General features: G+C 46.4%; 1 protein-coding gene across 4 annotated transcripts in view; it reads right to left on the bottom strand.

Annotated features, from left to right (window-relative positions):
* Positions 1 to 27715, bottom strand: part of LOC126475478 (uncharacterized) — a 507316-nt gene that overhangs the window by 238050 nt on the left and 241551 nt on the right. For all 4 annotated transcript variants that reach the window (XM_050103373.1, XM_050103374.1, XM_050103371.1 and 1 more), the window contains exon 3: positions 25783 to 26396. In XM_050103373.1, the coding sequence (XP_049959330.1) occupies positions 25783 to 26396 (614 nt within the window). The remainder of the gene's footprint in view (positions 1 to 25782; positions 26397 to 27715) is intronic.

Below are 27715 nucleotides of genomic sequence, written 5' to 3' on the forward strand. Positions count from 1 at the left end.
CATCAGTTTAGAATCAAACCGTTGCCCTTTGAGCTCGAGCATTTGTGCTTCGAGTAATGTGCGTGGTTATGTTCCAGAGAAATCGCTGATCGACATTAATCTGGCGACTGTATTTCATTCAGTTATTTCAGCTAGACACACAGTCGGTCGACGCAATAAGTGAGCTATGGGCAGTTAATTAACCTCAGGCGGTGACCGACAGAGGGACCTTACAACAGGGGATTGAACAAGACACAGCGGGGAGAACTGTACCAAACCAACCTTTGGATAGATAACAACTTGCCGTGGTCTTCAGTCCTGAGACTGGTTTGATGCAGCTCTCCATGCTACTCTATCCTGTGCAAGCTTTTTCATCTCCCAGTACCTACTGCAACCTACATCCTTCTGAATCTGCTTAGTGTATTCATCTCTTGGTCTCCCTCTACGATTTTTACCCTCCACGCTGCCCTCCAATACTAAATTTGTGATCCCTTGATGCCTCAGAACATGTCCTACCAACCGATCCCTTCTTCTGGTCAAGTTGTGCCACAAACTTCTCATCTCCCCAATTCTATTCAATACTTCCTCATTAGTTATGTGATCTACCCATCTAATCTTCAGCATTCTTCTGTAGCACCACATTTCGAAAGCTTCTATTCTCTTCTTGTCCAAACTATTTATCGTCCATGTTTCACTTCCATACATGGCTACACTCCATACAAATACTTTCAGAAACGACTTCCTGACACTTAAATCTATACTCGATGTTAACAAATTTCTCTTCTTCACAAACGCTTTCCTTGCCATTGCCAGTCTACATTTTATATCCTCTCTACTTCGACCGTCATCAGTTATTTTGCTCCCCAAATAGCAAAACTCCTTTACTACTTTAAGTGTCTCATTTCCTAATCTAATTCCCTCAGCATCACCCGACTTAATTAGACTACATTCCATTATCCTTGTTTTGCTTTTGTTGATGTTCATCTTATATCCTCCTTTCAAGACACTGTCCATTCCATTCAACTGCTCTTCCAAGTCCTTTGCTGTCTCTGACAGAATTACAATGTCATCGGCGAACCTCAAAGTTTTTATTTCTTCTCCATGAATTTTAATACCTACTCCGAATTTTTCTTTTGTTTCCTTTACTGCTTGCTCAATATACACATTGAACAACATCGGGGAGAGGCTACAACCCTGTCTCACTCCTTTCCCAACCACTGCTTCCCTTTCATGCCCCTCGACTCTTATAACTGCCATCTGGTTTCTGTACAAATTGTAAATAGCCTTTCGCTCCCTGTATTTTACCCCTGCCACCTTTAGAATTTGAAAGAGAGTATTCCAGTCAACATTGTCAAGAGCTTTCTCTAAGTCTACAAATGCTAGAAACGTAGGTTTGCCTTTCCTTAATCTTTCTTCTAAGGTAAGTCGTAAGGTCAGTATTGCCTCACGTGTTCCAGTGTTTCTACGGAATCCAAACTGATCTTCCCCGAGGTTGGCTTCTACTAGTTTTTCCATTCGTCTGTAAAGAATTCGTGTTAGTATTTTGCAGCTGTGACTTATTAAACTGATAGTTCGGTAATTTTCACATCTGTCAACATCTGCTTTCTTTGGGATTGGAATTATTATATTCTTCTTGAAGTCTGAGGGTATTTCGCCTGTTTCATACATCTTGCTCACCAGATGGTAGAGTTTTGTCAGGACTGGCTCTCCCAAGGCCATCAGTAGTTCTAATGGAATGTTGTCTATTCCCGGGGCCTTGTTTCGACTCAGGTCTTTCAATGCTCTGTCAAACTCTTCACGCAGTATCATATCTCCCATTTCATCTTCATCTACATCCTCTTCCATTTCCATAATATTGTCCTCAAGTACATCGCCCTTGTATAGACCCTCTATATACTCCTTCCACCTTTCTGCTTTCCCTTCTTTGCTTAGAACTGGGTTTCCATCTGAGCTCTTGATATTCATACAAGTCGTTCTCTTATCTCCAAAGGTCTCTTTAATTTTCCTGTAGGCAGTATCTATCTTACCCCTAGTGAGATAGGCCTCTACATCCTTACATTTGTCCTCTAGCCATCCCTGCTTAGCCATTTTGCACTTCCTGTCGATCTCATTTTTGAGACGTTTGTATTCCTTTTTGCCTGCTTCATTTACTGCATTTTTATATTTTCTCCTTTCATCAATTAAATTCAATATTTCTTCTGTTACCCAAGGATTTCTACTAGCCCTCGTCTTTTTACCTACTTGATCCTCTGCTGCCTTCGCTACTTCATCCCTCAAAGCTGCCCATTCTTCTTCTACTGTATTTCTTTCCCCCATTCCTGTTAACTGTTCCCTTATGCTCTCCCTGAAACTCTGTACAACCTCTGGTTCTTTCAGTTTATCCAGGTCCCATCTCCTTAAATTCTCACCTTTTTGCAGTTTCTTCAGTTTTAATCTACAGGTCATAACCAATAGATTGTGGTCAGAGTCCACATCTGCCCCTGGAAATGTCTTACAATTTAAAACCTGGTTCCTAAATCTCTGTCTTACCATTATATAATCTATCTGATACCTTTTAGTATCTCCTGGGTTCTTCCATGTATACAACTTTCTTTCATGATTCTTAAACCAAGTGTTAGCTATGATTATGTTGTGCTCTGTGCAAAATTCTACCAGGCGGCTTCCTCTTTCATTTCTTAGCCCCAATCCATATTCACCTACTATGTTTCCTTCTCTCCCTTTTCCTACACTCGAATTCCAGTCACCCATGACTATTAAATTTTCGTTTCCCTTCACAATCTGAATAATTTCTTTTATTTCATCACACATTTCTTCAATTTCTTCATCATCTGCAGAGCTAGTTGGCATATAAACTTGTACTACTGTAGTAGGTGTGGGCTTCGTATCTATCTTGGCCACAATAATGCGTTCACTATGCTGTTTGTAGTAGCTTACCCGCATTCCTATTTTCCTATTCATTATTAAACCTACTCCTGCATTACCCCTATTTGATTTTGTGTTTATAACCCTGTAGTCACCTGACCATAAGTCTTGTTCCTCCTGCCACCGAACTTCACTAATTCCCACTATATCGAACTTCAACCTATCCATTTCCCTTTTTAAATTTTCTAACCTACCTGCCCGATTAAGGGATCTGACATTCCACGCTCCGATCCGTAGAACGCCAGTTTTCTTTCTCCTGATAACGACATCCTCTTGAGTAGTCCCCGCCCGGAGATCCGAATGGGGGACTATTTTACCTCCGGAATATTTTACCCAAGAGGACGCCATCATCATGTAATCATACAGTAAAGCTGCATGCCCTCGGGAAAAATTACGGCTGTAGTTTCCCCTTGCTTTCAGCCGTTCGCAGTACCAGCACAGCAAGGCTGTTTTGGTTAATGTTACAAGGCCAGATCAGTCAATCATCCAGACTGTTGCCCCTGCAACTACTGAAAAGGCTGCTGCCCCTCTTCAGGAACCACACGTTTGTCTGGCCTCTCAACAGATACCCCTCCGTTGTGGTTGCACGTACGGTACGGCTATCTGTATCGCTGAGGCACGCAAACCTCCCCACCAACGGCTAGGTCCATGGTTCATGGGGGGGGGGGGAGGGGGGGGGAGGGGGGGAGGGGGGGGGAGGGGGGGGGGAGAGATAACAACTACTAACTCGTATTCAGCGGGGCACTCACTTTGCATTCAGTTTCCGGCCAAAAATGTCTAAACTCTCTTCTCCCAAAACTCTGCAGCTTTAATAGCCCTGTTACTGCATAAAAATAGATCTCCCGCTAACTGCATCTCTGAGTACATAAGTAAATGTTTAGTCGTCTGTGTTTCTCCTCACTGTCACTGGTCATCTTCAGAGTAGGTCCACTTAACCATGTTTACATTTCACAAAAGGTGAAATATGGTTCTTACTACTGTTTATGCTTCGTACATCAATGCATGCTCTGCAACGTGCTCCCGTTCTAGCCACACGTTTGGTGAAGAGTTCTTGTGGTGGGGCGTTCCATTCTTCCACTGGCGCGGTTGGCCCATGTCGGCGTGCCACAATACGTCTCCTCAACGCATCCCACAAGTTCTCAGTAGATTTAAGTCGGGGGAACAGGCAGGCCAGCCCAACTGCACAATACCTCTCGTTCGCAGTTCCATGAGGTCGGGCGTTGTATTCAGGACCCGAAAAGACGCAAACAGGAAAGAAGTGCTGTATCGCATAACGTTGACCTGTACGTGTACCGTGTTCAAAGATTTGGAGATCAGTACACCCGTGCAACATTATGCCTCCCCACACAACACTGAAACGATCACGTTCGACAACGTCTATGGGGGCATTAATTGACAAGGGGTTGCCTTTAGTGTCTAATAATGACTTGGGGATCAAAGTAATCGGTAATCTGATGTATATGACACATCGTCGATGGTCTACACTTCAAAATTTGCTGCTACAGGTGCAGTAAACAAGCAGTGATCCAGACGGGGAGTCCTTGACCACCACCCCTTAAAAAGAATAACTAAAAGCCTTTACATTTTTACATACATCTACTTCCAAATTCTTCCAGCCAATTTTAGGCGAATAAAAGGGGCATGAAAACAAAGGATCTCGAAAATGGCGAGTGCTTCCAGAAAATTTAAAGATATGTTTATACAGGATACTTTTCAGTTGCTTCACTGAAGGAAGCCCACGTGACCAGCAACGGAAAACATTCTAGCCAGTAAAGGCAGTCGCAGGCTGACCGAAACTGCTGCCTAGAATGAGTCCAATGCGAGTCATGTGGTCATAGGCAGAACCAGCAAACCACAGAAAGCTGAATGAACTAAGTAAGACACAAAGGGTAAGACCCTTCACCGAGGAGGAAAGAAAAGAGCAGCAAGAGAAACTTTCTCTAACTTAGGCAGTAATGACCGAAAGATACAGCATTCCTCTCGTTTATAGACATGCTTAGCAACAGTGTGGAGGACAGTGTTCACGATAACAATGCTAGGGAAACTCGGATAATGGTAAGAGCTCACTTCGAGATTAATTTTGTACATTATAACGTTCAAAAAATAGTGAGATTTCGTTATTATTCTTAAATCATTTGCATGAAAGAAATGTTTCTAAAATTGTAAGATGCGTACAGCTCCAGTTGTTAGCCGCCACAAATTAATGTATTTTATTACTTTTTATCTTTCGCCTTAACCATTTTTTGTTGCCAGTAACACATGTCTCTACATGTATGTATGACGGAAGTCCAAGGCTAGCACAGAGCCCATATTACGACGCAGCCTAGCCCAGCATTCTTTGAATAACCGATCAGGAGGCGTGGGAGAGGAACAACGTAAATACCTGTTTCAGAGAGGCACATGCCGATATAGCTTCTAACTTTTACCCATCTACACCTTAAACCCATGCTACTGATATACAACTACATGCTAAACTATGAACTGCAATAAAAGCATATATTTTCTTGTAATTATATCTCTCAATCGAACCGGACATGACTACATTTCCCATCATGCCAACATCCCCACTCACCTTCCTTTACAGACGAATGCTTTTGAAATCAGGCAATTCTCTGATTGCTATGTCCCCGAAGTTACCCTCAAACGAGGTACTAAGAACCGATTCAAAATGTATTTTTACAAAACAGGTCCCTGCGACACTTTCAAAGCTGGAGGCGCAGCGACACTTCCTTGAATTTAACATTCGATCTCAACATGATGGCTGATGCGAGTCGTTATTAAAAACGTGCCAAATTTATTTAATACAAAAACGCTACGAATAAACATATGGCAGTGCGTGGTAGCAACGCAACACACAAAGGTATTTGCGCTGACTTTGTCAGACGCTCGCCCAGGCCTTTCAGTTGTTCTTTCATCTTACGGATGCAACACTTCCACCTGTGCTGAAAAATAGACGGGCGGGGGGAGGCTTTAGAGACTTGGGGAACCATTTACACTCTGCACGTGAGTGTGCATACAGAGTTGTTTGGTCTAGACTTGTTTCAATGCTTGTGTACAATGTCAGGCTCCGAAGCAGTCACGCACTGAAGCTAAGAGCGGACTGGAAGGAAGCGGACAGCAGGAGGTAGATTGACGGCACAAATATTGCCTACCATTCGCTTGTCGCTAATGGAGCAAATCTTACCGCCTTTATCTCGGGACCCACTATTTTCATCCTCAAAAGCTGTTGTCGCAAAAGCTATAATACCCCTCTCGCGTAGAAGGCAATCCAACGCTTTAATTCTGCACAAAAACGAAGTTATTTTGTATAGGAAAAAGTGTATTGCAGAAATATTCTTGAGTCTGTTGGACATGGGTTTCGGACGAACAGTTATCCGACCCTGATTTTAACGGTGCACTGATTCTGTTCCGTTTGTGTCTGACTCTGTAAATGACCACGCCATATGGATAATCACAGGTGGAAGTTAACAGACCAAAAACAAACTTTCGTAGGGAAACTGACCACCTGGGGCAACTTCAGAATCAAAACGAAGACATGTCATCAAGTTCTTGAATTTCAGCTAAACAGACTAACCCCGCAGCTACACATTATACAGCCTAACATCAGGTTTGCACACGGATGATGACAGCAAGTAAATCAAACAAAATCAACACAGTAACCTACACTTATTGACTAGTTGTACAATTAAACTGACTTCCCTTTTTATGACTTGGGCACGTTTCAGTAAGAGGCCGCTGCGGTTGGCTCAGGAGACATCGTCGGTGTCCAAAAACGCTAACTTCCCCACTAATAACATAGCAGTGCATGGACTGTCGCTGATCTCGGCAGACTTTGGCGGCAGCCCTGCTACCTGTCTTGACTGGCGCAGAGGTTTTCTCCCCGCGGCTTGCAGTGGTACTTTTGTCCACCTGTTCTATTTGCTATCATTCCAAAGTCACTGTCCACTATCTGCCAGACGCGACGGTAATTAATGGGATGATCACATTCAGACGAATGCCACACACCGTCAGGTGGCTTGCGGAGTATGGATGTAGATGTAGATCTGCATCCTGTGAATCCAAGACGACAAACTAACAATTTCGAAGATGCGACAAAACAACTTTTTGTGATGGTCACCATGCAATTGTGGGTGTGATTGGGCTTCACTAAGTTAAAAGAAAGGGGGTGGGGAAGCGTCCCATTCGCAGTAAGGGAAGAAGGAGTCGAATTCCAGTATCCATTTGGTTCTGCTCAGTCTGGAGCCGATGTTTTGGTTTTTCCCTGGTCCGAAAAAGATGCGCCGTAGTAGAGTTACAAATAATTGTTGAGTGTTATATCGGAATCTACTAGAACGACTTAAGACCTGGAGACCTTTGTATTTTGTCATGTTTTTCCGTCACCTTTTAAGTTGGATATAAACTTGTGAGGCGTTCTGACAGGAGAAAGCCAATGAGAATGCCAGCTAGTCCCGTGGCTGAAAGCGCTGATCAATTCCTAGAGTTTCTTGGAGCTTGTAAGCGTGACGCTCACCTTAGCCAGGGTGGTGTACCATTTCTTCTGCTGGTGGTGCTTTGCGAACTGCCGCATGCGCAGTGTGGACGATAGGCACTGTTGAGAGTCAGATGTGAGGAGACCGCTGAATGTGCAGCCGGAATGAGGACGCGAGGTCGCGTTCAAGGCATGAAAGCCGATATCAAACAGATAGGTAACAGGAGTGAGACGAAACGATATCGCGAGTGATTTACGCAGGACTTATCTTACGATAATTATTACAAACTATTAATGGTGTATGAAAAGTAGAATTACGATTTCAGCAGTGTGCGTGTAACAGCTAGAAATCATAGCAATTAATATCTGACAAATTCTGGAAGTATAGTGAAACTTTAACTGGTCTTATTCAATACTTTACCAGCCATTAATAGTACTCACTCGCAGTAGTAAGTTTAACCGTGGACCTAGTGTTTAGGGCACGCGGTTAATGTTAGAGGCTAATACGACCAACGGGTGTGAGTTCTGAGACTAGCTGGACATTCGAACTGCAGAAAATTAATTAAATGCTGGCGATAATTTACTAGTGGAGAGCTTAGAAGATAGCTAAAATTGCTAGTCGGATGGCAACCCTCCCGTGTGTAGGAAGCAAGTCGTGGGCCTTCTTGAGCGCAGGTAATGCGTGAAATTTGTCGTATTTCAAAATTCGGGAGTTAGTAAACTGCAGTGATTGGTGAAGTTGTTTTGCAAGTACGGAAAGCACAGAAAAAATCTGCTTTAGTAGACCTGCTGAAATGTTATGTTCAGCTACTTTTGCCCAAACAACAATAGTCAACTTTGGGGACATAAAAGTCAAATGGTTCAAATGGCTCTGAGCACTATGGGACTCAACTGCTGTGGTCATCAGCCCCCTAGAACTTAGAACTACTTAAACCTAACTAACCTAAGGACATCACACACATCCATGCCCCAGGCAGGATTCGAACCTGCGACCGTAGCAGTCGCACGGTTCCGGACTGCGCGCCTAGAACCGCGAGACCACCGCGGCCGGCACATAAAAGTCACTAAGTTAACATACTCGTATTTTCATCTCTAATGGTATAATAGTATCTTTAATCAGTTAGGAATATTAACCACAGCCTAACAGCAGGCCTACGTTTATTCACTTATGAAATTTGTTATCAGTCATTCATCTGAGTTCAAAAGTAAGAGAGCTGTTCACTAGTACAATACTGGAACGAAACATGATGTGCATTACACTTTAATTAATGTAAGCGTGCCAGACAAAGGGGTAAAATATACAGCTACAAACAACTGACAATCTACCCATGGAAATAAAATGCCTGACACACAGCCGAAGTATAGCAAATGCAGACTACAGATTATTTGCTTAACATCTCGTTCTGTACCATAGGGGAATGCCTGAATGTAAATAAATAGTCATTTTCATAGAAAAAGCCTGTATATGGCCATGGGGAGATGGAGCCATATGAATATTATTTCGTCTTTACTGAGTGACAGCGTGTGTGTGTGTGTGTGTGTGTGTGTGTGTGTGTGTGTGTGTGTGTGTGTGGGCGCGCGCGCGCGCGCGCGCGCGCGGGAGCGCGTTTTTCACTCTTTGCACATCATAACCATAAAGTTTACATGAATATGATATATGCTAGCTAAGTAACTAATTGTGTTCCCGTGCACGGACACAGAATTTTCCTGTTAAGGCAAGTGTTGCGGAATAGAGCGTGTGCAGGGTATCGGTGGACAGATGACTCACGTCGGATAGTACAGCCACTTGCTAGATGCAGGCGGCGTTTAATCAAAAGCAGACTTACTGAGCTATAATTGAAGCCATTAAATTCCATTAATTTCTGAGCAAATTTGAAGTGTTCTGTTTTTGGAATAACTCTTAACCTATGTGGTCGTCAACTGCTAACTTGGGTCTGTCCTTGTGGAGATTACTGCGGAAGGCGTAAGTTGCAAGGAGGCAATTAGTCGGCGTACTGACTCTTAGCAGCACACTGCTGCGTATTCCGGTCCAGCGGTCGGATCTTCAAAACTTTCTAAATGCAGTTGGATGGCTACAGGGAACTTATCACTGGTTTCAGAGAAGTCTGTCTCACTGGTCAAAGCAAGGCTGATGATGTAGGAGACTTGTTTTTGTAAGTATAGCAGTGCAGAGAAGTGATCCGTGGCCGCCGATAAACGTTTCCTTGTAAATCAACAGAGCAATACGCCGCGTTACTTTTCTCGCACGCCATGGATTGTTTAGTGTATGTTGGTTTCGGCCGAGGGCAAGGCTGAGTCTCGTGCAGTACTATGTGACCACTGCTAGAGAAAGCAGCTGTGGCGTGCGGGAACACAGCAGAGACAAACCTCCGCCGACTTCAGTGCGTCCAAAACAGAGCACTGCGGCCGACACTCCACGTTCCACGGGACTTCCCCTCGGAAACGTCGTTGCCACCATACTGCTCGTTCGCGGGCGGTTCGTGGAGACCAGCGCAACGCTCTACGGGAAAACAGATACTTCGTACAACCCTCTTGTGCGCTATCTCTGACACCGACCACACGTCAAGCTTCACCTAATACTGGCATATTTCAATTTTTCAGCTAAACACCTGAGTTAATGATGCTTTCACAAGTGAAGAGTCAGAATCAAAATAAAACAAAAAGGAGCTTGCCGGCCAGAGTGGCCGTGCGGTTCTAGGCGCTACAGTCTGGAGCCGAGCGACCGCTACGGTCGCAGGTTCGAATCCTGCCTCGGGCATGGATGTGTGTGATGTCCTTAGGTTAGTTCAAAATGGTTCAAATGGCTCTGAGCACTATGGGACTTAACATCTATGGTCATCAGTCCCCTAGAACTTAGAACTACTTAAACCTAACTAACCTAAGGACATCACACAACACCCAGCCATCACGAGGCAGAGAAAATCCCTGACCCCACCGGGAATCGAACCCGGGCGTGGGATGCGAGAAGGCTACCGCACGACCACGAGATGCGGGCCTTAGGTTAGTTAGGTTTAATTAGTTCTAAGTTCCAGGCGACTGATGACCTCAGAAGTTAAGTCGCATAGTGCTCAGAGCCATTTGAACCATTTTGAAAAAGGAGCTTCTATTCTCTTTCTTCGCGTTTATGCCGTCGTACGGGGTGCGCTGTTCTTCACGATTTAGCAAATTGTATTAACTGGTTGTGGCCAGATGTTACTCGTGTTGGCACAGTCGTCATTTAATTTAAGGCTACGTTTATGCTGCAGTCTCGCTGCTGGCTCTTAGCTGCTCGTTGGTCGCACAGTAATCTCGCTTCTCGCCGGTAACCTTTACGCTGCGGCTATTCACGTTACTAGTTGTGTGGATTACTTGCAATGAGTGAAGCAACACCGATATTCTCTGCTTGTCTCACGACAGTAAGATGAGTGCTTACGAATAGTGGTTACTGACGAGGAGACAGAAGAGGTATGGACGCACCCTATGAGTGTATACCAGGGATGGCCCGAAATTCCGTACGCGGGCAGTGCTGTTGCTCTCATGCACAGCTCTCGCGCCTGGCTTGACACTTCGCCCACCGCCACGCCACGCTGTCTGAATGTGAGGAGGGTGGATTGGTTGGTTTAGTTTGGGGTATAAAGGGACCAAACTACAGGATCATCAGTCCCTTTTTCCTCACGCAAGTACGGTTCAAGGTACAAAAACATCAAGCACATTGGGGAAAGTAAAAGGGGAAAAAGGAATGGGGAACGAAACCTAAAAAGAAAACGAATGGAACGAACAAAAAACGGGGATAACATACACCACAAGGAAAAGTAGAAAATGGTATTAAAACCATAGAGCATATGGTCTGGGCTGGCTGATCACAATAATAAAAAAGGATCAGCCAGCCACTCTGCAACACATTTAAATGTCCACCCCAAAAAGACAAGGCGAGATGAACACATGTAGGGGAAAGACGACCACAAAGACAAACAAATGCTAACAACGTGCGACAGAGATACGAGGGCAGTTCAATAAGTAATGCAACACATTTTTTTTCTGAAACAGGTGTTGTTTTACTCAGCATTGAAATACACCAGGTTATTCCCCAATCTTTTAGCTACACAACACTATTTTTCAACGTAATCTGCATTCAATGCTACGGCCTTACGCCACCTTGAAATGAGGGCCTGTATGCCTGCACGGTACCATTCCACTGGTCGATGTCGGAGCCAACGTCGTACTGCATCAATAACTTCTTCATCATCCGCGTAGTGCCTCACACGGATTGCGTCCTTCATTGGGCCAAACATATGGAAATCCAACGGTGCGAGATCGGGGCTGTAGGGTGCATGAGGAAGAACAGTCCACTGAAGTTTTGTGAGCTCCTCTCGGGTGCGAAGACTTGTGTGAGGTCTTGCGTTGTCATGAAGAAGGAGAAGTTCGTTCAGATTTTTGTGCCTAGGAACACGCTGAAGTCGTTTCTTCAATTTCTGAAGAGTAGCACAATACACTTCAGAGTTGATCGTTTGACCATGGGGAAGGACATCGAATAGAATAACCCCTTCAGCGTCCCAGAAGACTGTAACCATGACTTTACCGGCTGAGGGTATGGCTTTAAACTTTTTCTTGGTAGGGGAGTGGGTGTGGCGCCACTCCATTGATTGCCGTTTTGTTTCAGGTTCGAAGTGATGAACCCATGTTTCATCGCCTGTAACAATCTTTGACAAGAAATTGTCACCCTCAGCCACATGACGAGCAAGCAATTCCGCACAAATGGTTCTCCTTTGCTCTTTATGGTGTTCGGTTAGACAACGAGGGACCCAGCGGGAACAAACCTTTGAATATCCCAACTGGTGAACAATTGTGACAGCACTACCAACAGAGATGTCAAGTTGAGCACTGAGTTGTTTGATGGTGATCCGTCGATCATCTCGAACGAGTATGTTCGCACGCTCCGCCATTGCAGGAGTCACAGCTGTGCACGGCTGGCCCGCACGCGAGAGATCAGACAGTCTTGCTTGACCTTGCGGCGATGATGACACACGCTTTGCCCAACGACTCACCGTGCTTTTGTCCACTGCCACATCACCGTAGACATTCTGCAAGCGCCTATGAATATCTGAGATGCCCTGGTTTTCCGCCAAAAGAAACTCGATCACTGCCCGTTGTTTGCAACGCACATCCGTTACAGACGCCATTTTAACAGCTCCGTACAGCGCTGCCACCTGTCGGAAGTCAATGAAACTATACGAGACGAAGCGGGAATGTTTGAAAATATTCCACAAGAAATTTCCGGTTTTTTCAACCAAAATTGGCCGAGAAAAAAAATGTGTTGCATTACTTATTGAACTGCCCTCGTAAAATGGACGGAGGGTGGCAGCCTCCGAGAGAAGGCTAAATGCGCACCCTTAGATGGTACGACAAAAATCCCCCCTCACGAATAAAACAAATAACTAAATCTGCTGTTGAGGCATTGTTGCCCAACACCGAAGGTAGGGTCCTGGAAAGGTTAAAAGTCCGCCGCGGAGGGGCTAAAAATGGGCAGTCCAGCAAGATGTGGACGGCAGTCATATGTAAGCCACAGTGACGCCGAGGTGGGTCCTCGCGACGGAGGTAGCCATGTATTAGCCACGTATGGCAAATGCAGAGGCGACAGAGAACCACAAAGACCCTGCGAGAGGCCCGCATGGAGGTCTTCCACAAATTCAGTCTCCTCAATGGCACGCAGTTTGTTGTGTGTACTGAGATTATGCCATTCCGTCTCCCAAAGCTGAAAAACTTTGCAGCGTAATAATGATCGCACATCAGTTACGGGAATGCCGATCTCCAGAAGCGGTTTCTATGTAGCCTGTTTGGCCAGCCTGTCGGCAAGTTCATTTTCTGGGATTCCGATGTGGCCTGGGGTCCATACAAACACCACGGAACGACTGGACCGTTCCAGGGCATAGATGGACTCCTGGGTGGTCGCTACCATAGGCTGGCAGGGTTAGCACTGGTCGATAGCTTGTAGGCTGCTCAAGGAGTCAGTACAGAGAACAAACGACTTATCAGGGCATGAGCAGATGCGCTCAAGAGTACGAGAAATGGTCGCCAGCTCTGCAGCGAAAAAACTGCAGCCATCTGGCAAGGAGTGCTGTTCAATGTGTCCTCCATGAAACACGCGAAGCCAACGCGACCATCAGCCATCGAGCCGTTAGCGTAAACCACTTCATGGCCCCAGTGCATGTCAAGAATCGAGAGGCAGTGACAGTGGAGAGCCGCGGTGTTAACTGAGTCCTTAGGACCATGTGAAAGGTCCAGGCGAAGCTGCCTAGGTGTACACCATGGAGGTGTACGTGAATGGACCTCGAGTATAGGTGGTAAGGGAAACGACTTCACTTAAGACAGAAGAGATCGGACGCGAACCGCAATCTTAAGTCCTGACCTGGGCCTCCGATGCGGAAGATGAAACGCCGTGGGTGGGAAAAGAAGACAGGAATTCGGATGCTCAGGAGAACTACGAATGTCTGCAACGTAACTGGTGAGCAGTTGTGCACGCCTAACCTTCAATGGAGGGACTCCGGCCTCCACAGGACGCTGGTCACCGGACTCGTCCTAAAAGCTCCCGTTGCCAGTCGAAAGCCACAATGGTGCACTGGGTCGAGTAGACGCAACGCTGAGCGCGCCGCCGAACCAAATGCAACGCTGAGCGCACCGCCGAACCATAAACCAGACTCCCATAGTCAAGGCGGGATTGAACAAGGGCTCTGCAGAGCTGCAGCAGCATAGAGCGATCTGCAGTCCAGTTGGCGTTGCTCAGGCAGCAGAGGGCATTGAGGTGCTGCCAGCACTTCCGCTTCAGCTGATGAAGGTGAGGAAGCCACGTCAATTGGGCATCGAAAACCAGACCTAAGAATCGAAATGTCTCCACTATAGTGAGTGGATCGTCATTAAGGTAGAGTTCTGGTTCTGGATGAACGGTACGACGCCGACAGAAGTGCATAACACACGACTTTGCAGCCTAAAACTGGAAACCGTGAGCTAGAGCCCATGACTGCGCCTTGTGGATGGCTCCCTCTAGGCACCGCTTAGCAACACCAGTACTGGTGGAGCAGTACGAAATGCAGAAGTCATCTGAATACAGAGAAGGTGAGACGGACGGCCCTACAGCTGCTGCTAAACCTTTAATGGCCACTAAAAATAGAGAGACGCTCAATACAGAGCCCTGCAGGACCACATTCTCCTGGATATGGGGGGAACTATGGGAGGCACCAACTTGAACATGAGAAGTACGAAGCGACAGGAAATTATGAATAAAAGTGGGAACGGGACTCTGAGAACCCACTGGTATAATGTGGCAAGGATATGATGTCGCCAGGTCGTGTCATACGCTTTTCGTAAATGAAAGAAAGACGGCAACCAGGTGTTGGCGTCTGGAAAAGGCTGTCCGAATGGCAGACTCGAGGAACACAAGATTATCAGTGGTAGAGCGACCCTGGCGGAAGCCGCCCTGACATGGGAGCCAATCGGCCACGTGACTCCAGGACCCAACCCAACCGCCGACACACCATACGTTCCAGCAGCTTACGAAGAACGTTGGTGAGGCTGATGTGTCGATAGTGATGGAGCTCTCCCGACAGTGCGGTGAAAAGACGCCATCGCACCAGATCCGGTTGAAGATGACGAGGAGATGTCGCTTGTAGTCAGATGAGATATGTTAATTATCTGACTGTGGATCCAATCTGCGCCAGGACCTGTGTCGAGGCAATGTGCAACGGCACTGAGGAGCTCCCACTCTGTAAATGGGGCGTTATAGGATTCACTGTGGCGTGTAGTGAACGAGAGGACTTTCCCTTCCAGGTGCCGTTTGAGACTGCGAAAGGATGGGGGTTAATTCTCTGACGCAGAGGCTCGAGCATAGTGCTCAGCGAAGTGCTCGGCAATCGCATTTGCGCCGGTAGAGAGCACGCCATTGATGTTAATGCCAGGGACACCTGTTGGGGTCTGGTACCCAAAAAGACGTCTGATCTTCGTTCAGACTTGGTAAGATGACGTATGGCACCAAACGGTCGACACATACCTCTCCCAACACTCCTGTTTCCGTCGTTTTATAAGCAGCGATCGCGGGCACTATGCAGCTTAAAGGCTATTACGTGCTCTAGGGACGGATGGCGCTTAAGTCGCTGTACAGCTCGCCGACGCTCTTTAATTGCCTCAGCGATTGCCAGAGACCACCAATGGAGTGTCTTTTGCCGGGGGCACCCTAGAGAACGAGGGATCGCGTTTTCGGGCGCAGAAATTATCGTTGTAGTGACCTGCTCAATCACAACATCGATGGCACCACATGGGGGAGATTCAACGGTGACAGCAGAGGTGAAGGCTACCCAGTCTGCCTTGTTTAAAGCCCATCTGGGTAGGTGTCCGTGGGCATGACGCCAGGGGAGTGACAGAAAGATGGGGAAGTGGTCACTACCCCACAGGTCATCATGTGCTCTCCAGAGGATAGATAGGAGAAGTCCTCGACTGCAACTTGATAAATCAATGGCCGAGTAACTACCATGAGCCACACTGAAATGTGTGGCTGTCCAGTATTTAAGAGGCAGAGGTCGAGTTGGGACAGTAAATTTTCGACATCTCTACCTCGGCCAGTAAGCACGGTGCCAGCCCACAAAGGGTTATTGGTGTTAAAATCTCCCAAAGTAGGAAAGGTTTAGGGAGATGGTAAATCAGTGCAGTTAATACGTTCAGGGATATTGTACCATCTGGAGAAAGATGTACATTGCAGATAGTTATTTCCTGCGTCGTCCTTATCCTGACAGCCACAGCTTCAAGAGGGGTTTGAAGGGGCACGGGTTCACTGCATACTGAGTTCAGGACATAAACGCTATCTCCACCTGACACTCTATTATATTCGCTACGGTTCTTGTAACATCCCCTATAGCCGCAGAGGGCAGGGGTTCGCATTGCCGGGAACCATGTTTCCTGGAGGGGAATGCAGAAAGCAGGTGTAAAGCTTAACAGTCGCCGTAGCTCGGCCAGGTGGTGGGAAAAAACGCAGCAATTCCACTGGAGGATGACGTTATCGTGAGGCTGGGAAGGCTTGAAGCATGCGAGGAGGCAGGTTACAGCTCAGGGTCACATGCTGCCACCGACTGAGTATTTGTATCCATTCCTGTTGTGGATGAGGTATCAGTAAGATCCAGGTCCTCAGGGGACACTGAGATCTCCACCTCATCTGCAGTTGGGGAATGGGTAGGGAGTGGTGGTGTTGGGGCCACTGGAGGATCCTTTTTCTTAGCAGACTTCTTTGTTTGTTTGCCCTCCAAAGTAGCTTCAGGCATGGAGGAAGACCGTGAAGCTCTTTGTCCAGCAGCTTTTGGCTCCTTTAGCCACTGGCGAGTGTCCGCTGTGGCGTTAGTGGCGACCTTGGGAGAGAGGGTCCCAAGGGACCTCTTCCACAAGATAGGAGGCAGAGGAGGCTGTTGCTTCACTGTCTGGGGGGAGAGGACCGACGCCCCTGCGTGTGTGAGGGCCTTGCTCCCAAAGTAGGTACTTTGGGAGCAACGAAGGGGGCAGATGTATTCTGGAGGCCCGGAGAGCACACTGTTCGTGGCACAGTTTGTGATACGATGTACTTGTGACGGTGACGTAATGTAGCTGCAGCATATGTGGACGTCAATCAGATGGGGTTTAATCGTTCAAATTTACGTTTAGCCTCTTGGTAAGTCAACCGATCCAGGGTCTTTTACTCCATGATTTTCTGCTCCTTTTGGAATACTCTGCAGTTTAGCGAGAAGGGGAACTGCTGCTCTGCACAGCTGATATAAGCGGGATGAGGCGCACATGGAGTATCTGGATGCAGTGGACGTCTGCAGTCTTGACATGTGGTGTTGGAAATGCAGTGGGAAGACATGTGCCCGAATTTCGAGCACTTAAAGCACCGAATAGGGGGAGGGACGTGTGGTTTAACTTCACAGCCATAAGCCATCACCTTGACCTGTTCAGCCACTGAATCACCCTCAAAGGCCAAGATGAAGGCATCAGTAGCAACCCTGTTGTCTTTGGGTCCCCTGTAAACGCGCCAGATGAAATGAACACCCCGGCGTTCTAGACTGGCGCGGAGATCGTCATCAAACTGCAGGAAGAGGTCGCAATGGAAGATAATTCCCTGGACCATGTTGAGGCTTTTATGAGGAGTGACAAACAGGAATATCACCCAGCCAGTCACAAGTGGGTAACACCCGGGATTGGGCTGGGGATGCTGTCTGAATCAAGACTGCACCGCTTCTCATCTTGGACAGTACAAACTTATCCTCAAGACATTCAGCAAAAAACTGAGGCTTCGTAGGTAGAAAGGAGTCCCCGTCCATTCTGCTACAGACTAAATACTAAGGCGAATATGGCTCTTCTTTCTGTAGTGGCTCTTGGTAACCTGCCATTGCAGCAGCAGTAACCGGTCTAACAACTGCGCCAGACACTTGTTGTATTACAAAGGCGTTGCCGACCGCAGCGCCGTATTCTGCCAGTTTACAGACCTCTGTATTTGAATACACATGCCTATACTAGTTTCTTTGGCGCTTCAGTGTAGATGGCAATGCAGTCGCACTGCATACGACTTGGTTTCCGTATTTCTCAGTAACACAGATCAGAAACAAAACAAATTTTAAGTATACGTAACTATTTTGGTGTGCTGAAAACAATACAATTTTTATCTGGTACAGACGGTCGACATACACACAGACGCAGACTATTTCACAGATTTTCACCCACAGGTTACTATGTAATTATGTCTTATTTAATTTCATAATCGAGAGAAGGCATTCAGAGACATGTTGATCGAAATATATTCAACACGTTTGCAACTACATTATTGAGAACTGGAAACTTATTGCGAGGAAAGCGATGTAGACCTTCTGGACAGTTTTAATGTAAAAGGATTTGTCCTTTAAACGGGAATTATACTGCCGATCAATCCATTCCATTTTCAGATGCACTCGCTAGCTTTCAACTTAAACGGCAAACGGTCTCGAAAATAGATTTAAGATTGGCAGTGTCGTCAAAACGTTTAGAAAACTATCCTTTTAATTCTTTCAAGACCACAATGAATTCTTCAAAACTCTCGTTTTCTTTAACGCAAGTTAGCCTAGGAAAATAGACGGTGTTTTTTAGGGAGTTTGCCTCTTCCAGAAGGCGATTTTCTTTTAAATGCATCCCCATTAAATCAGACATTAGTAGTTTCTCGCCCCGCAGTATCTGTTGGTAGCGTGCAAACAAATCTATTTAAAATAGGAGGTCTCTAATACGTTCCGGATATTCTAATTCTCTTTCCTGCTTTCTTTTTTCCTTCATAAATTCAACAATATCGAGTTTTAAATGGAAAAGTCGTTCCAGGCAGTTCCTTGACTTATCCAACGTACTTTGCAGTAATATATAGTGTCTCAACACACTTCGTTCAGTTCCATCAAAGCTGTTGCAACCGACAGCATCATAATATGAGTCAACTAAAAAAAAACTACTATTCATATCGCCACTTTACTCACGTGTCCCATGCCTGGAAATTCTGCACAGACAGCTTCCTGCTGCACGCACAATCAATCCCGTCTAGCGATCATCGTAATTTTTGGCTCTTTCATTTTCAACTACATCCTAGAGAATTATTATTATTCTCTTCCGTGGCTCCTTTTATTTTTAAAGGCTTATGACGGTAGATCGCCAGACTGTGTTTTTGTCCAAGCAAGCGCTGACCCTTTGAACTTCCTCTACCTCACAAACAAATAGCGAAGGGTAAACAGCGCTGACACCATGAGTCTGTCGAACTGAAGAATGTCGCGCCGACCGAAAAATGCCGAACGCTAATTATGATATTTCTTGTTTTGGAGCCATTAGATTTCTTCCCAAGGTTCACTCTATAGCTTGCCTGAGATTACAGTAGATGAGGCATAGCGTAAGAGAACGGGTGACAGGAAGACGACAGATGGTTCAGTGAGTACCAATTCCGTGAGAAATTGCGCCAGTTTTGTAGGATGATAATCTGAGTGGCTGCCGACACAAGAGCCAGTGTGCCAAATTTGTTGGATTCATCTATTAACATTTAATAAAGTATAATTCAAATTTAATTGTCTTGTTGTTGTTGTGGTCTTCAGTCCTGGGACTGGTTTGATGCAGCTCTCCAAGCTACTCTATCCTGTGCAAGCTTCTTCATCTCTCAGTACGTACTGCAGCCTACTCCTCCTGAATCTGCTTAGTGTATTCATCTCTTGGTCTCCCTCTACGATTTTTACCCTCCACGCTGTCCTCCAGTACTAAATTGGCGATCCCTTGATGCCTCAGAACATGTCCCACCAACCGATCCCTTCTTCTGGTCAACTTGTACCACAAACTCCTCTTCTCCCCAATTCTATTCAATACCTCCTCATTAGTTATGTGATCTACCCATCTAATCTTCAGCATTCTTCTGTAGCACCACATTTCGAAAGCTTCTATTCTCTTCTTGTCCAAACTATTTATCGTCCATGTTTCACTTCCATACATGGCTACACTCCATACTAATACTTTCAGAAAAAGACTTCCTAACACAAATCTATACTGGATGTCAACAAATTTCTCTTCTTCAGAAACACTTTCCTTGCCATTGCCAGTCTACATTTTATATCCTCTCTACTTTGACCATCATCAGTTATTTTGCTCCCCAAATAGCAAAACTCCTTTACTACTGTGTCTCATTTAATTGTCTATCATGGTTAATACACTCACAACAGCAAGCTTTATTGCACTTATTTCAGATCTCAATTTTATAACAATTTTCGTTAAGATCAGAATAACGATAATGAGACTAAGCATTTCGCGCACCTTCGGGTCCCGCCAAAAGTGCGCTACAAAGCAAAGTGATTGGGGCTGTCTAGTCAGTGTGCAGCGAAGGGCTAAACGGTACGGATCGCGTTACAGATAGGACAATAATTATCTCAGACGCGTGTCACACAATATTGTATTCAAATAACACGACTGTGTGCAGAGCAGAGAAGATGAGAGTAACAATGTACCTAGTTTTTCTGAACATGTTTTCTACAAGACTTAATATAATAGGATTGTGATTGATTCCAATATGAACTGTGAAACCTAAGACTTCGTAATCGAACGTATGCAAAACATGTTGTTAGCAGTTTATAGCTTTATCTGCTTCGTGTGTTATCAAATGCAAAAACTATTCCCAGAATGAATTTTCACTTTGCCAGGAAATTTCACAAAAACTATTGCCTTCCCTAATTTGGAACCCACCAGATTATTTAGTAGAATCAACTGCCTTAGTCACCACACAAGTTTTTTAGAGCCTCATTCAATAACAACGAACTCGCGACCTGAGAACTACATCTGCACCGAGACAAAGTCGTCTATGTAAGAGATTCAGTTAGTGAAGTGCAACAGAATCTCTCTGTCTTCCATCTTGAAGCGGCAGAACACGACTAGGCCCTTCAATGGCTTGCATTTCTAATACAATTCATATTATAAATAGATTCGTGGTACCATGGAGAAGGGTAAGCAGAGGAAGAATTAATGAGAGGAATGAATGTTAATTCGGAAACATACTGGTTCACTTTAGCTCCGTTAACATTTGACTCTCCCCTTTAGTTTCCTTTGTATCGCCGTGGAATCCTGAATGAAATGTTGCGCTATACCGAGTACTTCAGAGAAAGAACGAGCAAAGCAGAGACAGGTGGAGCCTTGGTCAGCTCATCGTGCTTGCCTGCAGTTTGGAACGCCGTGGCGGAACCTGGTGAATACCGTCATCACAGCAAATTTGTTCAGTTCTAACTACAACCCAAAAATTACCCAGAGCAAACTTTTCAGGAATTTACCAATGTCGCAACAAACTTCACAGTTCGTTTTAACTACATTTCTCAAAAGAATTAGGGGAACACGACTTTGCTCGTCTGCCCTACTCCATTCCGAAATAATTGAGGAATAGGCATGGTACCGAATTACACCTTTATCTTTCTAAAGAGAACTGTAATCTTCGACAGGTGTCGATAACAAGGTGGAAACAATCATTAAAGTGTATGTCCTCTTTGAGCTTTAATCGCTGTTTGGCCTACGTGAAAACGTCCGTATCTCTATGGCCGTGTCCCTGTGATATCTGTTCCCATTCTTCAATAAGAGCCCATGAGAATTCTTGGAGGGCCTGTGGTGCAACGGGACGACCATGAACACTGCTGTCATTCATGTGCCACATATGCACGATGGGATTTATTCCATTATTTCAATGTCCAATCTTCGCAAGACGCCCGCCATATGGGCCCTGGCATTTGAAGAAATTCAGAGCCACCACCGCATACAGAAGCCCGAAATGGTCCAACAGGATCTGTTTGATGTACTGCTTGGAGGTGAGGCGAGCACGGATGACAATATCCGAATGGCTGTCCCCACATCATCACAGAACCTTGGAATCTGTCTATTTCCTAGACAACATTTGGGAGATACCACTCAGTAAGGGTCTCCACAGGATATCTGGACTTGTCTGAATAACTCGTTTCTCCAATGCCGAAGTTGCTAGCTGAAGTGGGAACGGCAAGTTCAAAGATGATGTGTCAAAGTGGGGTACAAATGGGACGTCTGGGTGTAAGGTGTTTTCTCGTAACCTGTTCATTACGGTCTGACTGAACACAGCAGCTCCACTGGCCCTTCTGGGATCGTCTCACAGTGCAGTACAGCGCCACAACGAAGAGGTGGCCAGATATCTGTCTTCACGTGGGGTTCTACCGTTTCAGAAAAATTCTTTAACTCACCTTGTGTGCTGGCCAGTCTCTTCAGAGTTCGTCCACAATCTGTGGATGACACGTGGAGAGAGACTGCCATGTACAGCGACTTGACAGAAAGTCCATCCGTTTTGAATCAAACAGATCGCCCATGCAACTTGCATTGCATTAAGACGTCACGTTGCATGTTCTTGGTTGAATACAATGTCCACAAATGACAACTGCTATCTGTATACCTCTAGAAAACACTGCAAGACCGGTAGTCACTTCATTCTGAAGGGTCACCTGACGCTGTAATCCTTAACACAGCTAATAGAAGGTGAACGATTTTAATTGTTGCCTACATTGAAAGCGAAGATCTAAAGCCATGCAATAACACCACAGGTATAGTGCACGCTAAATGCCGCGGCCGTTAGATGCGCTGTCGGTTGGGATAGCGTGGGGAACAACGGCAATGGTGCGTGTGGGGGGGGGGGGGGGGGGTCGGGGTCGCTCAGAGCCCTGTAGGGGAAATGTCGTCCGCTGGAAGGTAAGAGCAGTTCTAAACTGAAGCCTACACTCATTCTTTTTCTTTTTTTTTTTATTAAGTGGGGCATCTCGCCCACATTTGAATGGTGGCCATTCAAAAACATCTACTGTCACCTCTGCTTTCGTTAGAACCTAAAAAGAATTCCGCTGAAACTGCAGCGATTTATTATCGTCTGGCTTGTTAACCACTTTGTAACTTTTAGTGAAGTGCCATGAGTGGCGAATTTTGAGTAAAACCTACACATTTCTCCAGTTGCCATTTAAAAACTTCATTCTTTTGCTAAAACAAAGCGGAGTTTACACCGTCTCAACTCACTAACATGCTGTGCAGGCACAATTGCGAGAGAATTCTGAAGCAGTGATGTATTAAGTGAGAAACTGAGAAAAAGTAAAGTCAGAAGCATATGAAAAAGCACATCCTCGGTACAAAAAAGCGTGTAATTTATTCGCGTACGTTGTTTCAAAACCCAAAGCATTTTTCGTTTCACCAGCTATCGGTGGCCCTTAAAACTAACATTCTTTCACAGAGAAAGCCTGTAGTTAATGGAAAAAGACGGTAGATGCTGATGTTTGACACAATAATGATATGGTAAAATGCTCTGCTATTTGCGTGCTATTGTTGCCCAAAATCTCATTTCGATATCTGAAACCGTTTATGAAATATGAGGAACGTTGTGAATATTTCACCCTGGCTTTATCGCTGGCGCGGCGCGATCGCAAATGAGTGTGCTACACCTGATCTATTTTCTCAAGATTGGTAAGAGACAGAAAGTCTAAAGAAAAATTCAATATGTAAACTAAATTCCATACGCAACAACATTTATGTAATACTCGCCAAATGCAAAATCACACCGACCTATATTTTTCATTGTACAGTTTTCCGAACTTCTCGCAGTGTCTTACTTTCGCGTAAATACACACACCAAAAAAACGTTTGCACCACCTCGATTCCGAGAGATCCGGTACCTGTACAGAAAATTGGAATAGAGATCAACATAAACCTCATTTTCGTCCTTTTTATTGGTCATGAAAACCACCCTTTTTATGTTGTACCACCAGACGGCGAGACCTTCAGAGGTGGTAGTCCAGATTACTGTACACACCGGCACCTCTTAATACCCAGTAGCACGTCCTCTTGCTTTGATGCATGTCTGTATTCGTAGTGGCATATTACCCCCAAGTTCACCAAGGCACTGTTGGTCCACATTGTCCCACTCCTCAACGGCGATTCGGCGTAGTTCACTCAGAGTGGCTGGTAGGTCACATCGTCCATAAACAGTCCTCCTCAATCTATCTCAGGCATGTTCGATAGGGTTCAGTCTGGAGAACATGCTGGCCACTCGAGTCGAGCGATGTCGTTATCCTGGAGGAAGTTCTTTACTCGATGTGTGCGATGGGGGCGCAAATTGTCGTCCATGAAGACGAATGCCTCGCCAATATGCTGCCGATATGGTTGCACTATCGGTCAGAGGATGGCATTCACGTATCGTACAGACGTTACGGCCTTCCATGACCACGAGCGGCGTACGTCGACCCCACATAATGCCACCCCAAAACAGCAGGGAACCTCCAACTTGCAGCACTCGCTGGACAGTGTGTCTAAGGCGTCCAGCCTGATCGGATTGCCTCCAAACACGTCTCCGACGATTGTCTGGTTCAAAAATGGTTCAAATGGCTCTGAGCACTATGGGACTCAACTTCTCAGGTCATTAGTCCCCTAGAACTTAGAACTAGTTAAACCTAACTAACCTACGGACATCACACACATCCATGCCCGAGGCAGGATTCGAACCTGCGACCGTAGCGGTCTCGCGGTTCCAGACTGCAGCGCCTAGAACCGCACGGCCACTTCGGCCGGCGATTGTCTGGTTGAAGGCATATGCGACACTCATCGGTGAAGAGAACGTGATGCCAATCCTGAACGGTCCTTTCGGCATGTTGTAGGGCCCACCTGTACTGCACTGCATGGTGTCGTGGTTGCAAAGATGGACTCCGCCATGGACGTCGGGAATAAAGTTCCGCATCATGCAGCCTATTGTGTACAGTTTGAGTCTTAACAAGACGCCCTGTGGCTACACGAAAAGCATTATTCAACATGGCGGCGTTGCTGTCTGGGTTCCTCCGAGCCATAATCCGTAGGTAGCGATCACCCACTGCAGTAGTAGCCGTTGGGCGGCCTGAGCGACGCATGTCATCGAAAGTTCCTGTCTCTCTGTATCTCCTCCATGTCCGAACAACATCGCTTTGGTTCACTCCGAAACACCTGGACACTTCCCTTGTTGAGAGCCCTTCCTGGCACAAAGTAACAATGCGGACACGATCGAACTGCGGCATTGACGGTCTAGGCGTGGTTGAACTATAGACAACACGAGCACAGGCGATGCTCATGCATGGTTGTTTACATCTTTGGGCGGGTTTAGTGACATGTCTTAACAGTCAAAGGGACTGTGTCTGTCATACATCCGCCCCGATAGCTGAATGGTCAGCGAGATGAACTGCCGTCCTACGGGGCCCGGGTTGGATTCCCGGCTGGGTTGGGGATTTTCCCCGCTCAGGGACTGGATGTTGTGTTGTCTTCATCATCATTTCATCCCCACCCGGCGCGCAGGTCGCCCAATGTGGCGTCGAATGTAATAAGACCTGCACCACGGCGGCCGGACCTGCCCCGTAAGGGGTCTCACGGCCAACGACGCCAAACGCTCATTTCCATTTTTTGTCTGTAATACAATATCCACAGTCAACGTCCATCTTCAGGAGTTCTGGGAACAGGGGTGATGCAAAACTTTTTTTGATATGTGTATCATAATAACTACGACCATTAACGAGATGATGAAACTAACTTATATAGCCATAAGTAAAGCAAAAATGGAATTTTTGTCCTGAATAGTTTCTGTAAAATCGTTTGAGAAATACTGCGGGGTACGTGTCTCGATTCAGTCATCGCTGACCGGCCGAAAGGTGGAAAACTCTCGTCAGCCTCCCCTTCCGAACAAACGAATGAACTCGCCCAGCGCATTGGACGAAAACTGGTCACTTCGGATCGGCCCCCGTATCCTGCGCGAGCTATACCACCTGCATCGAAATAATTGTAACATACCGGATGTTGATGAACACGTTCCCCTAATTCTTTTGAACGGTGTCTTATGTTTAAGGTTAAGTATTACAGAATATTAATTAGGACTGACGAGCACCGACCTCGTGGCGGGCACGGGCCCAGGCAGCGAGTCGACCCACTCCTGGACGGTGACGGGCGACTTGCGGTGCGCCGCGGCCGCCTCCGCCTCTGGCTGCAGCGAGAGGCTGAGTCGGGGCGCCGCCTGCGCCCGCCGGCGCTCCAGCTCGGCACCGTCCTCCGCCTCTGCCTCCTCGTCGGACGGGCCCTTGGCGGGAGCGCGGGAAGGCGAGTCGGTGCCGTCCTCCTGGCTGGCGGTGGGCGCGCTGGCCGGCTCCAGCACGATGCTGGGGACCTCACCGTCGATGGACGCCGACGCCGACTCGCCGGCGGCTAGCGCCTCCGCCTCCAGCTCCAGCTCTGTCACGTCCATGGCGAGCGCGGGCTCGCCGCCGTCGTCGTATACCTCGGCCTGGATCTGCGGCACCGGGGGCTGAGCAGCCGCAGCCGCGGACGCAGTCGCAGCCTCCGCCGGCTCCTGCGGTCCCGTACGCTCATCGCGGCACGGCGCCGACGCGGGCGTCAGTGTCGGGGCGTGTCGCGCCTCGGCAGGGTCTGCTCCCGGCAGGCTGGCCTCCGGGCCGGCGCAGTCCGCTGCCGGCTCTCCGCCGACCACCGACGCTGCCGTGGCTGGCCGCTGCAAACACACATCACCTCTGTTACGTACTGCCTCATTACTTTTATACACTACAAGATCAAAACCATCGGGAACATATCAGTCTATATAAATATGGGATAGGTCCATTCTTCACCTTTGTAATGGCTTCAGATCTCCTGAGGAAACTTCCAATGAGGTTGGTTCAAATGGCTCTGAGCACTATGGGACTTAACTGAGGAGGTCATCAGTCCCCTAGAACTTAGAACTACTTAAACCTAACTAACCTAAGGACGCCACACACATCCACGCCCGAGGCAGGATTCGAACCTGCGACCGTTGCAGTCGCGCGGTTCCAGACTGTAGCGCCTAGAACCACTCGGCCACTCCAGCCGGCTCCAATGAGGTGTCTGAGAGTCTGTGGAGGATGATACTTCATCCTTCCTCAAGAGCCGAAACCAGACACGGTACCGATGTTGGACGCTACCGGGTCTCGAGCGAGGTAGGCGTTCTAATTCGTTCCAAATGTATTTCACTGGTTTCAAGTCGGGATTCTCGGCAGGCCAGTCCGTTTCAGAAATGTTATCCACAAACCACTGCCTCACAGATTTTTGCTTCACACTGAGGTGACGAAAGTCATGAGATCCTATAGTCTGATTTAAAGTAGTAGTCACTTGACGTTTGCGCTGCGAAGTTGCGGCGTTGTCACGCCAAGCACTGGCTGGAGGCAGCCGCCTCAGCGCCTCGCTACCCACGGCGATAGAAAATCGTTTTAAAGCCTGTATCTTCTACAAAAAGTAAGTAAAAAATTTAAAACCACATATGATGTATATCTCTACAATGTCTCTTAATCTGTCAAATATCTATTCTTAATTTTAATTAGGACAAGAGTTATGTTAATTTGTTTGAAACCATTTAAATTCTCGATTTCGCAAACAGCTTTTAACTTATCACGTCATTACCGAAAAACTATTGGTGTCACGGAAAATTTTTTTTTCCATTCATTACCAAAATAATGCACTCGGCAAAGAATCCTTAAAAGTTTTCGTAGTGCATCATGTTTCCTGTCTATAAATTTCTGAAAACAGCATTTTTAAGCAACCCTGTCAGTACTGAACTCGAAACAAGTATGACGTTTAAAATCTCTATCTCCAATAAATATTGTGTAAATATTTTGAAATTTACGTACAGTATCGGTCTCAGTGGTATCTATAAGCAAATCAAATATCTTTTCTTAATTTTAATTAGGGCCGCTGTTACACTAACTATTGAAGTGTGAGAAATTTTCGCGTCCGGAAAAGTTTTCTTCTTTAGATTGCAAATCTCGAAAACTATTACACACATTGAATAACATCTTGGTG

Source organism: Schistocerca serialis, chromosome 4 (genome assembly GCF_023864345.2).
Source record: "Schistocerca serialis cubense isolate TAMUIC-IGC-003099 chromosome 4, iqSchSeri2.2, whole genome shotgun sequence".
Lineage (NCBI taxonomy): Eukaryota > Metazoa > Arthropoda > Insecta > Orthoptera > Acrididae > Schistocerca > Schistocerca serialis.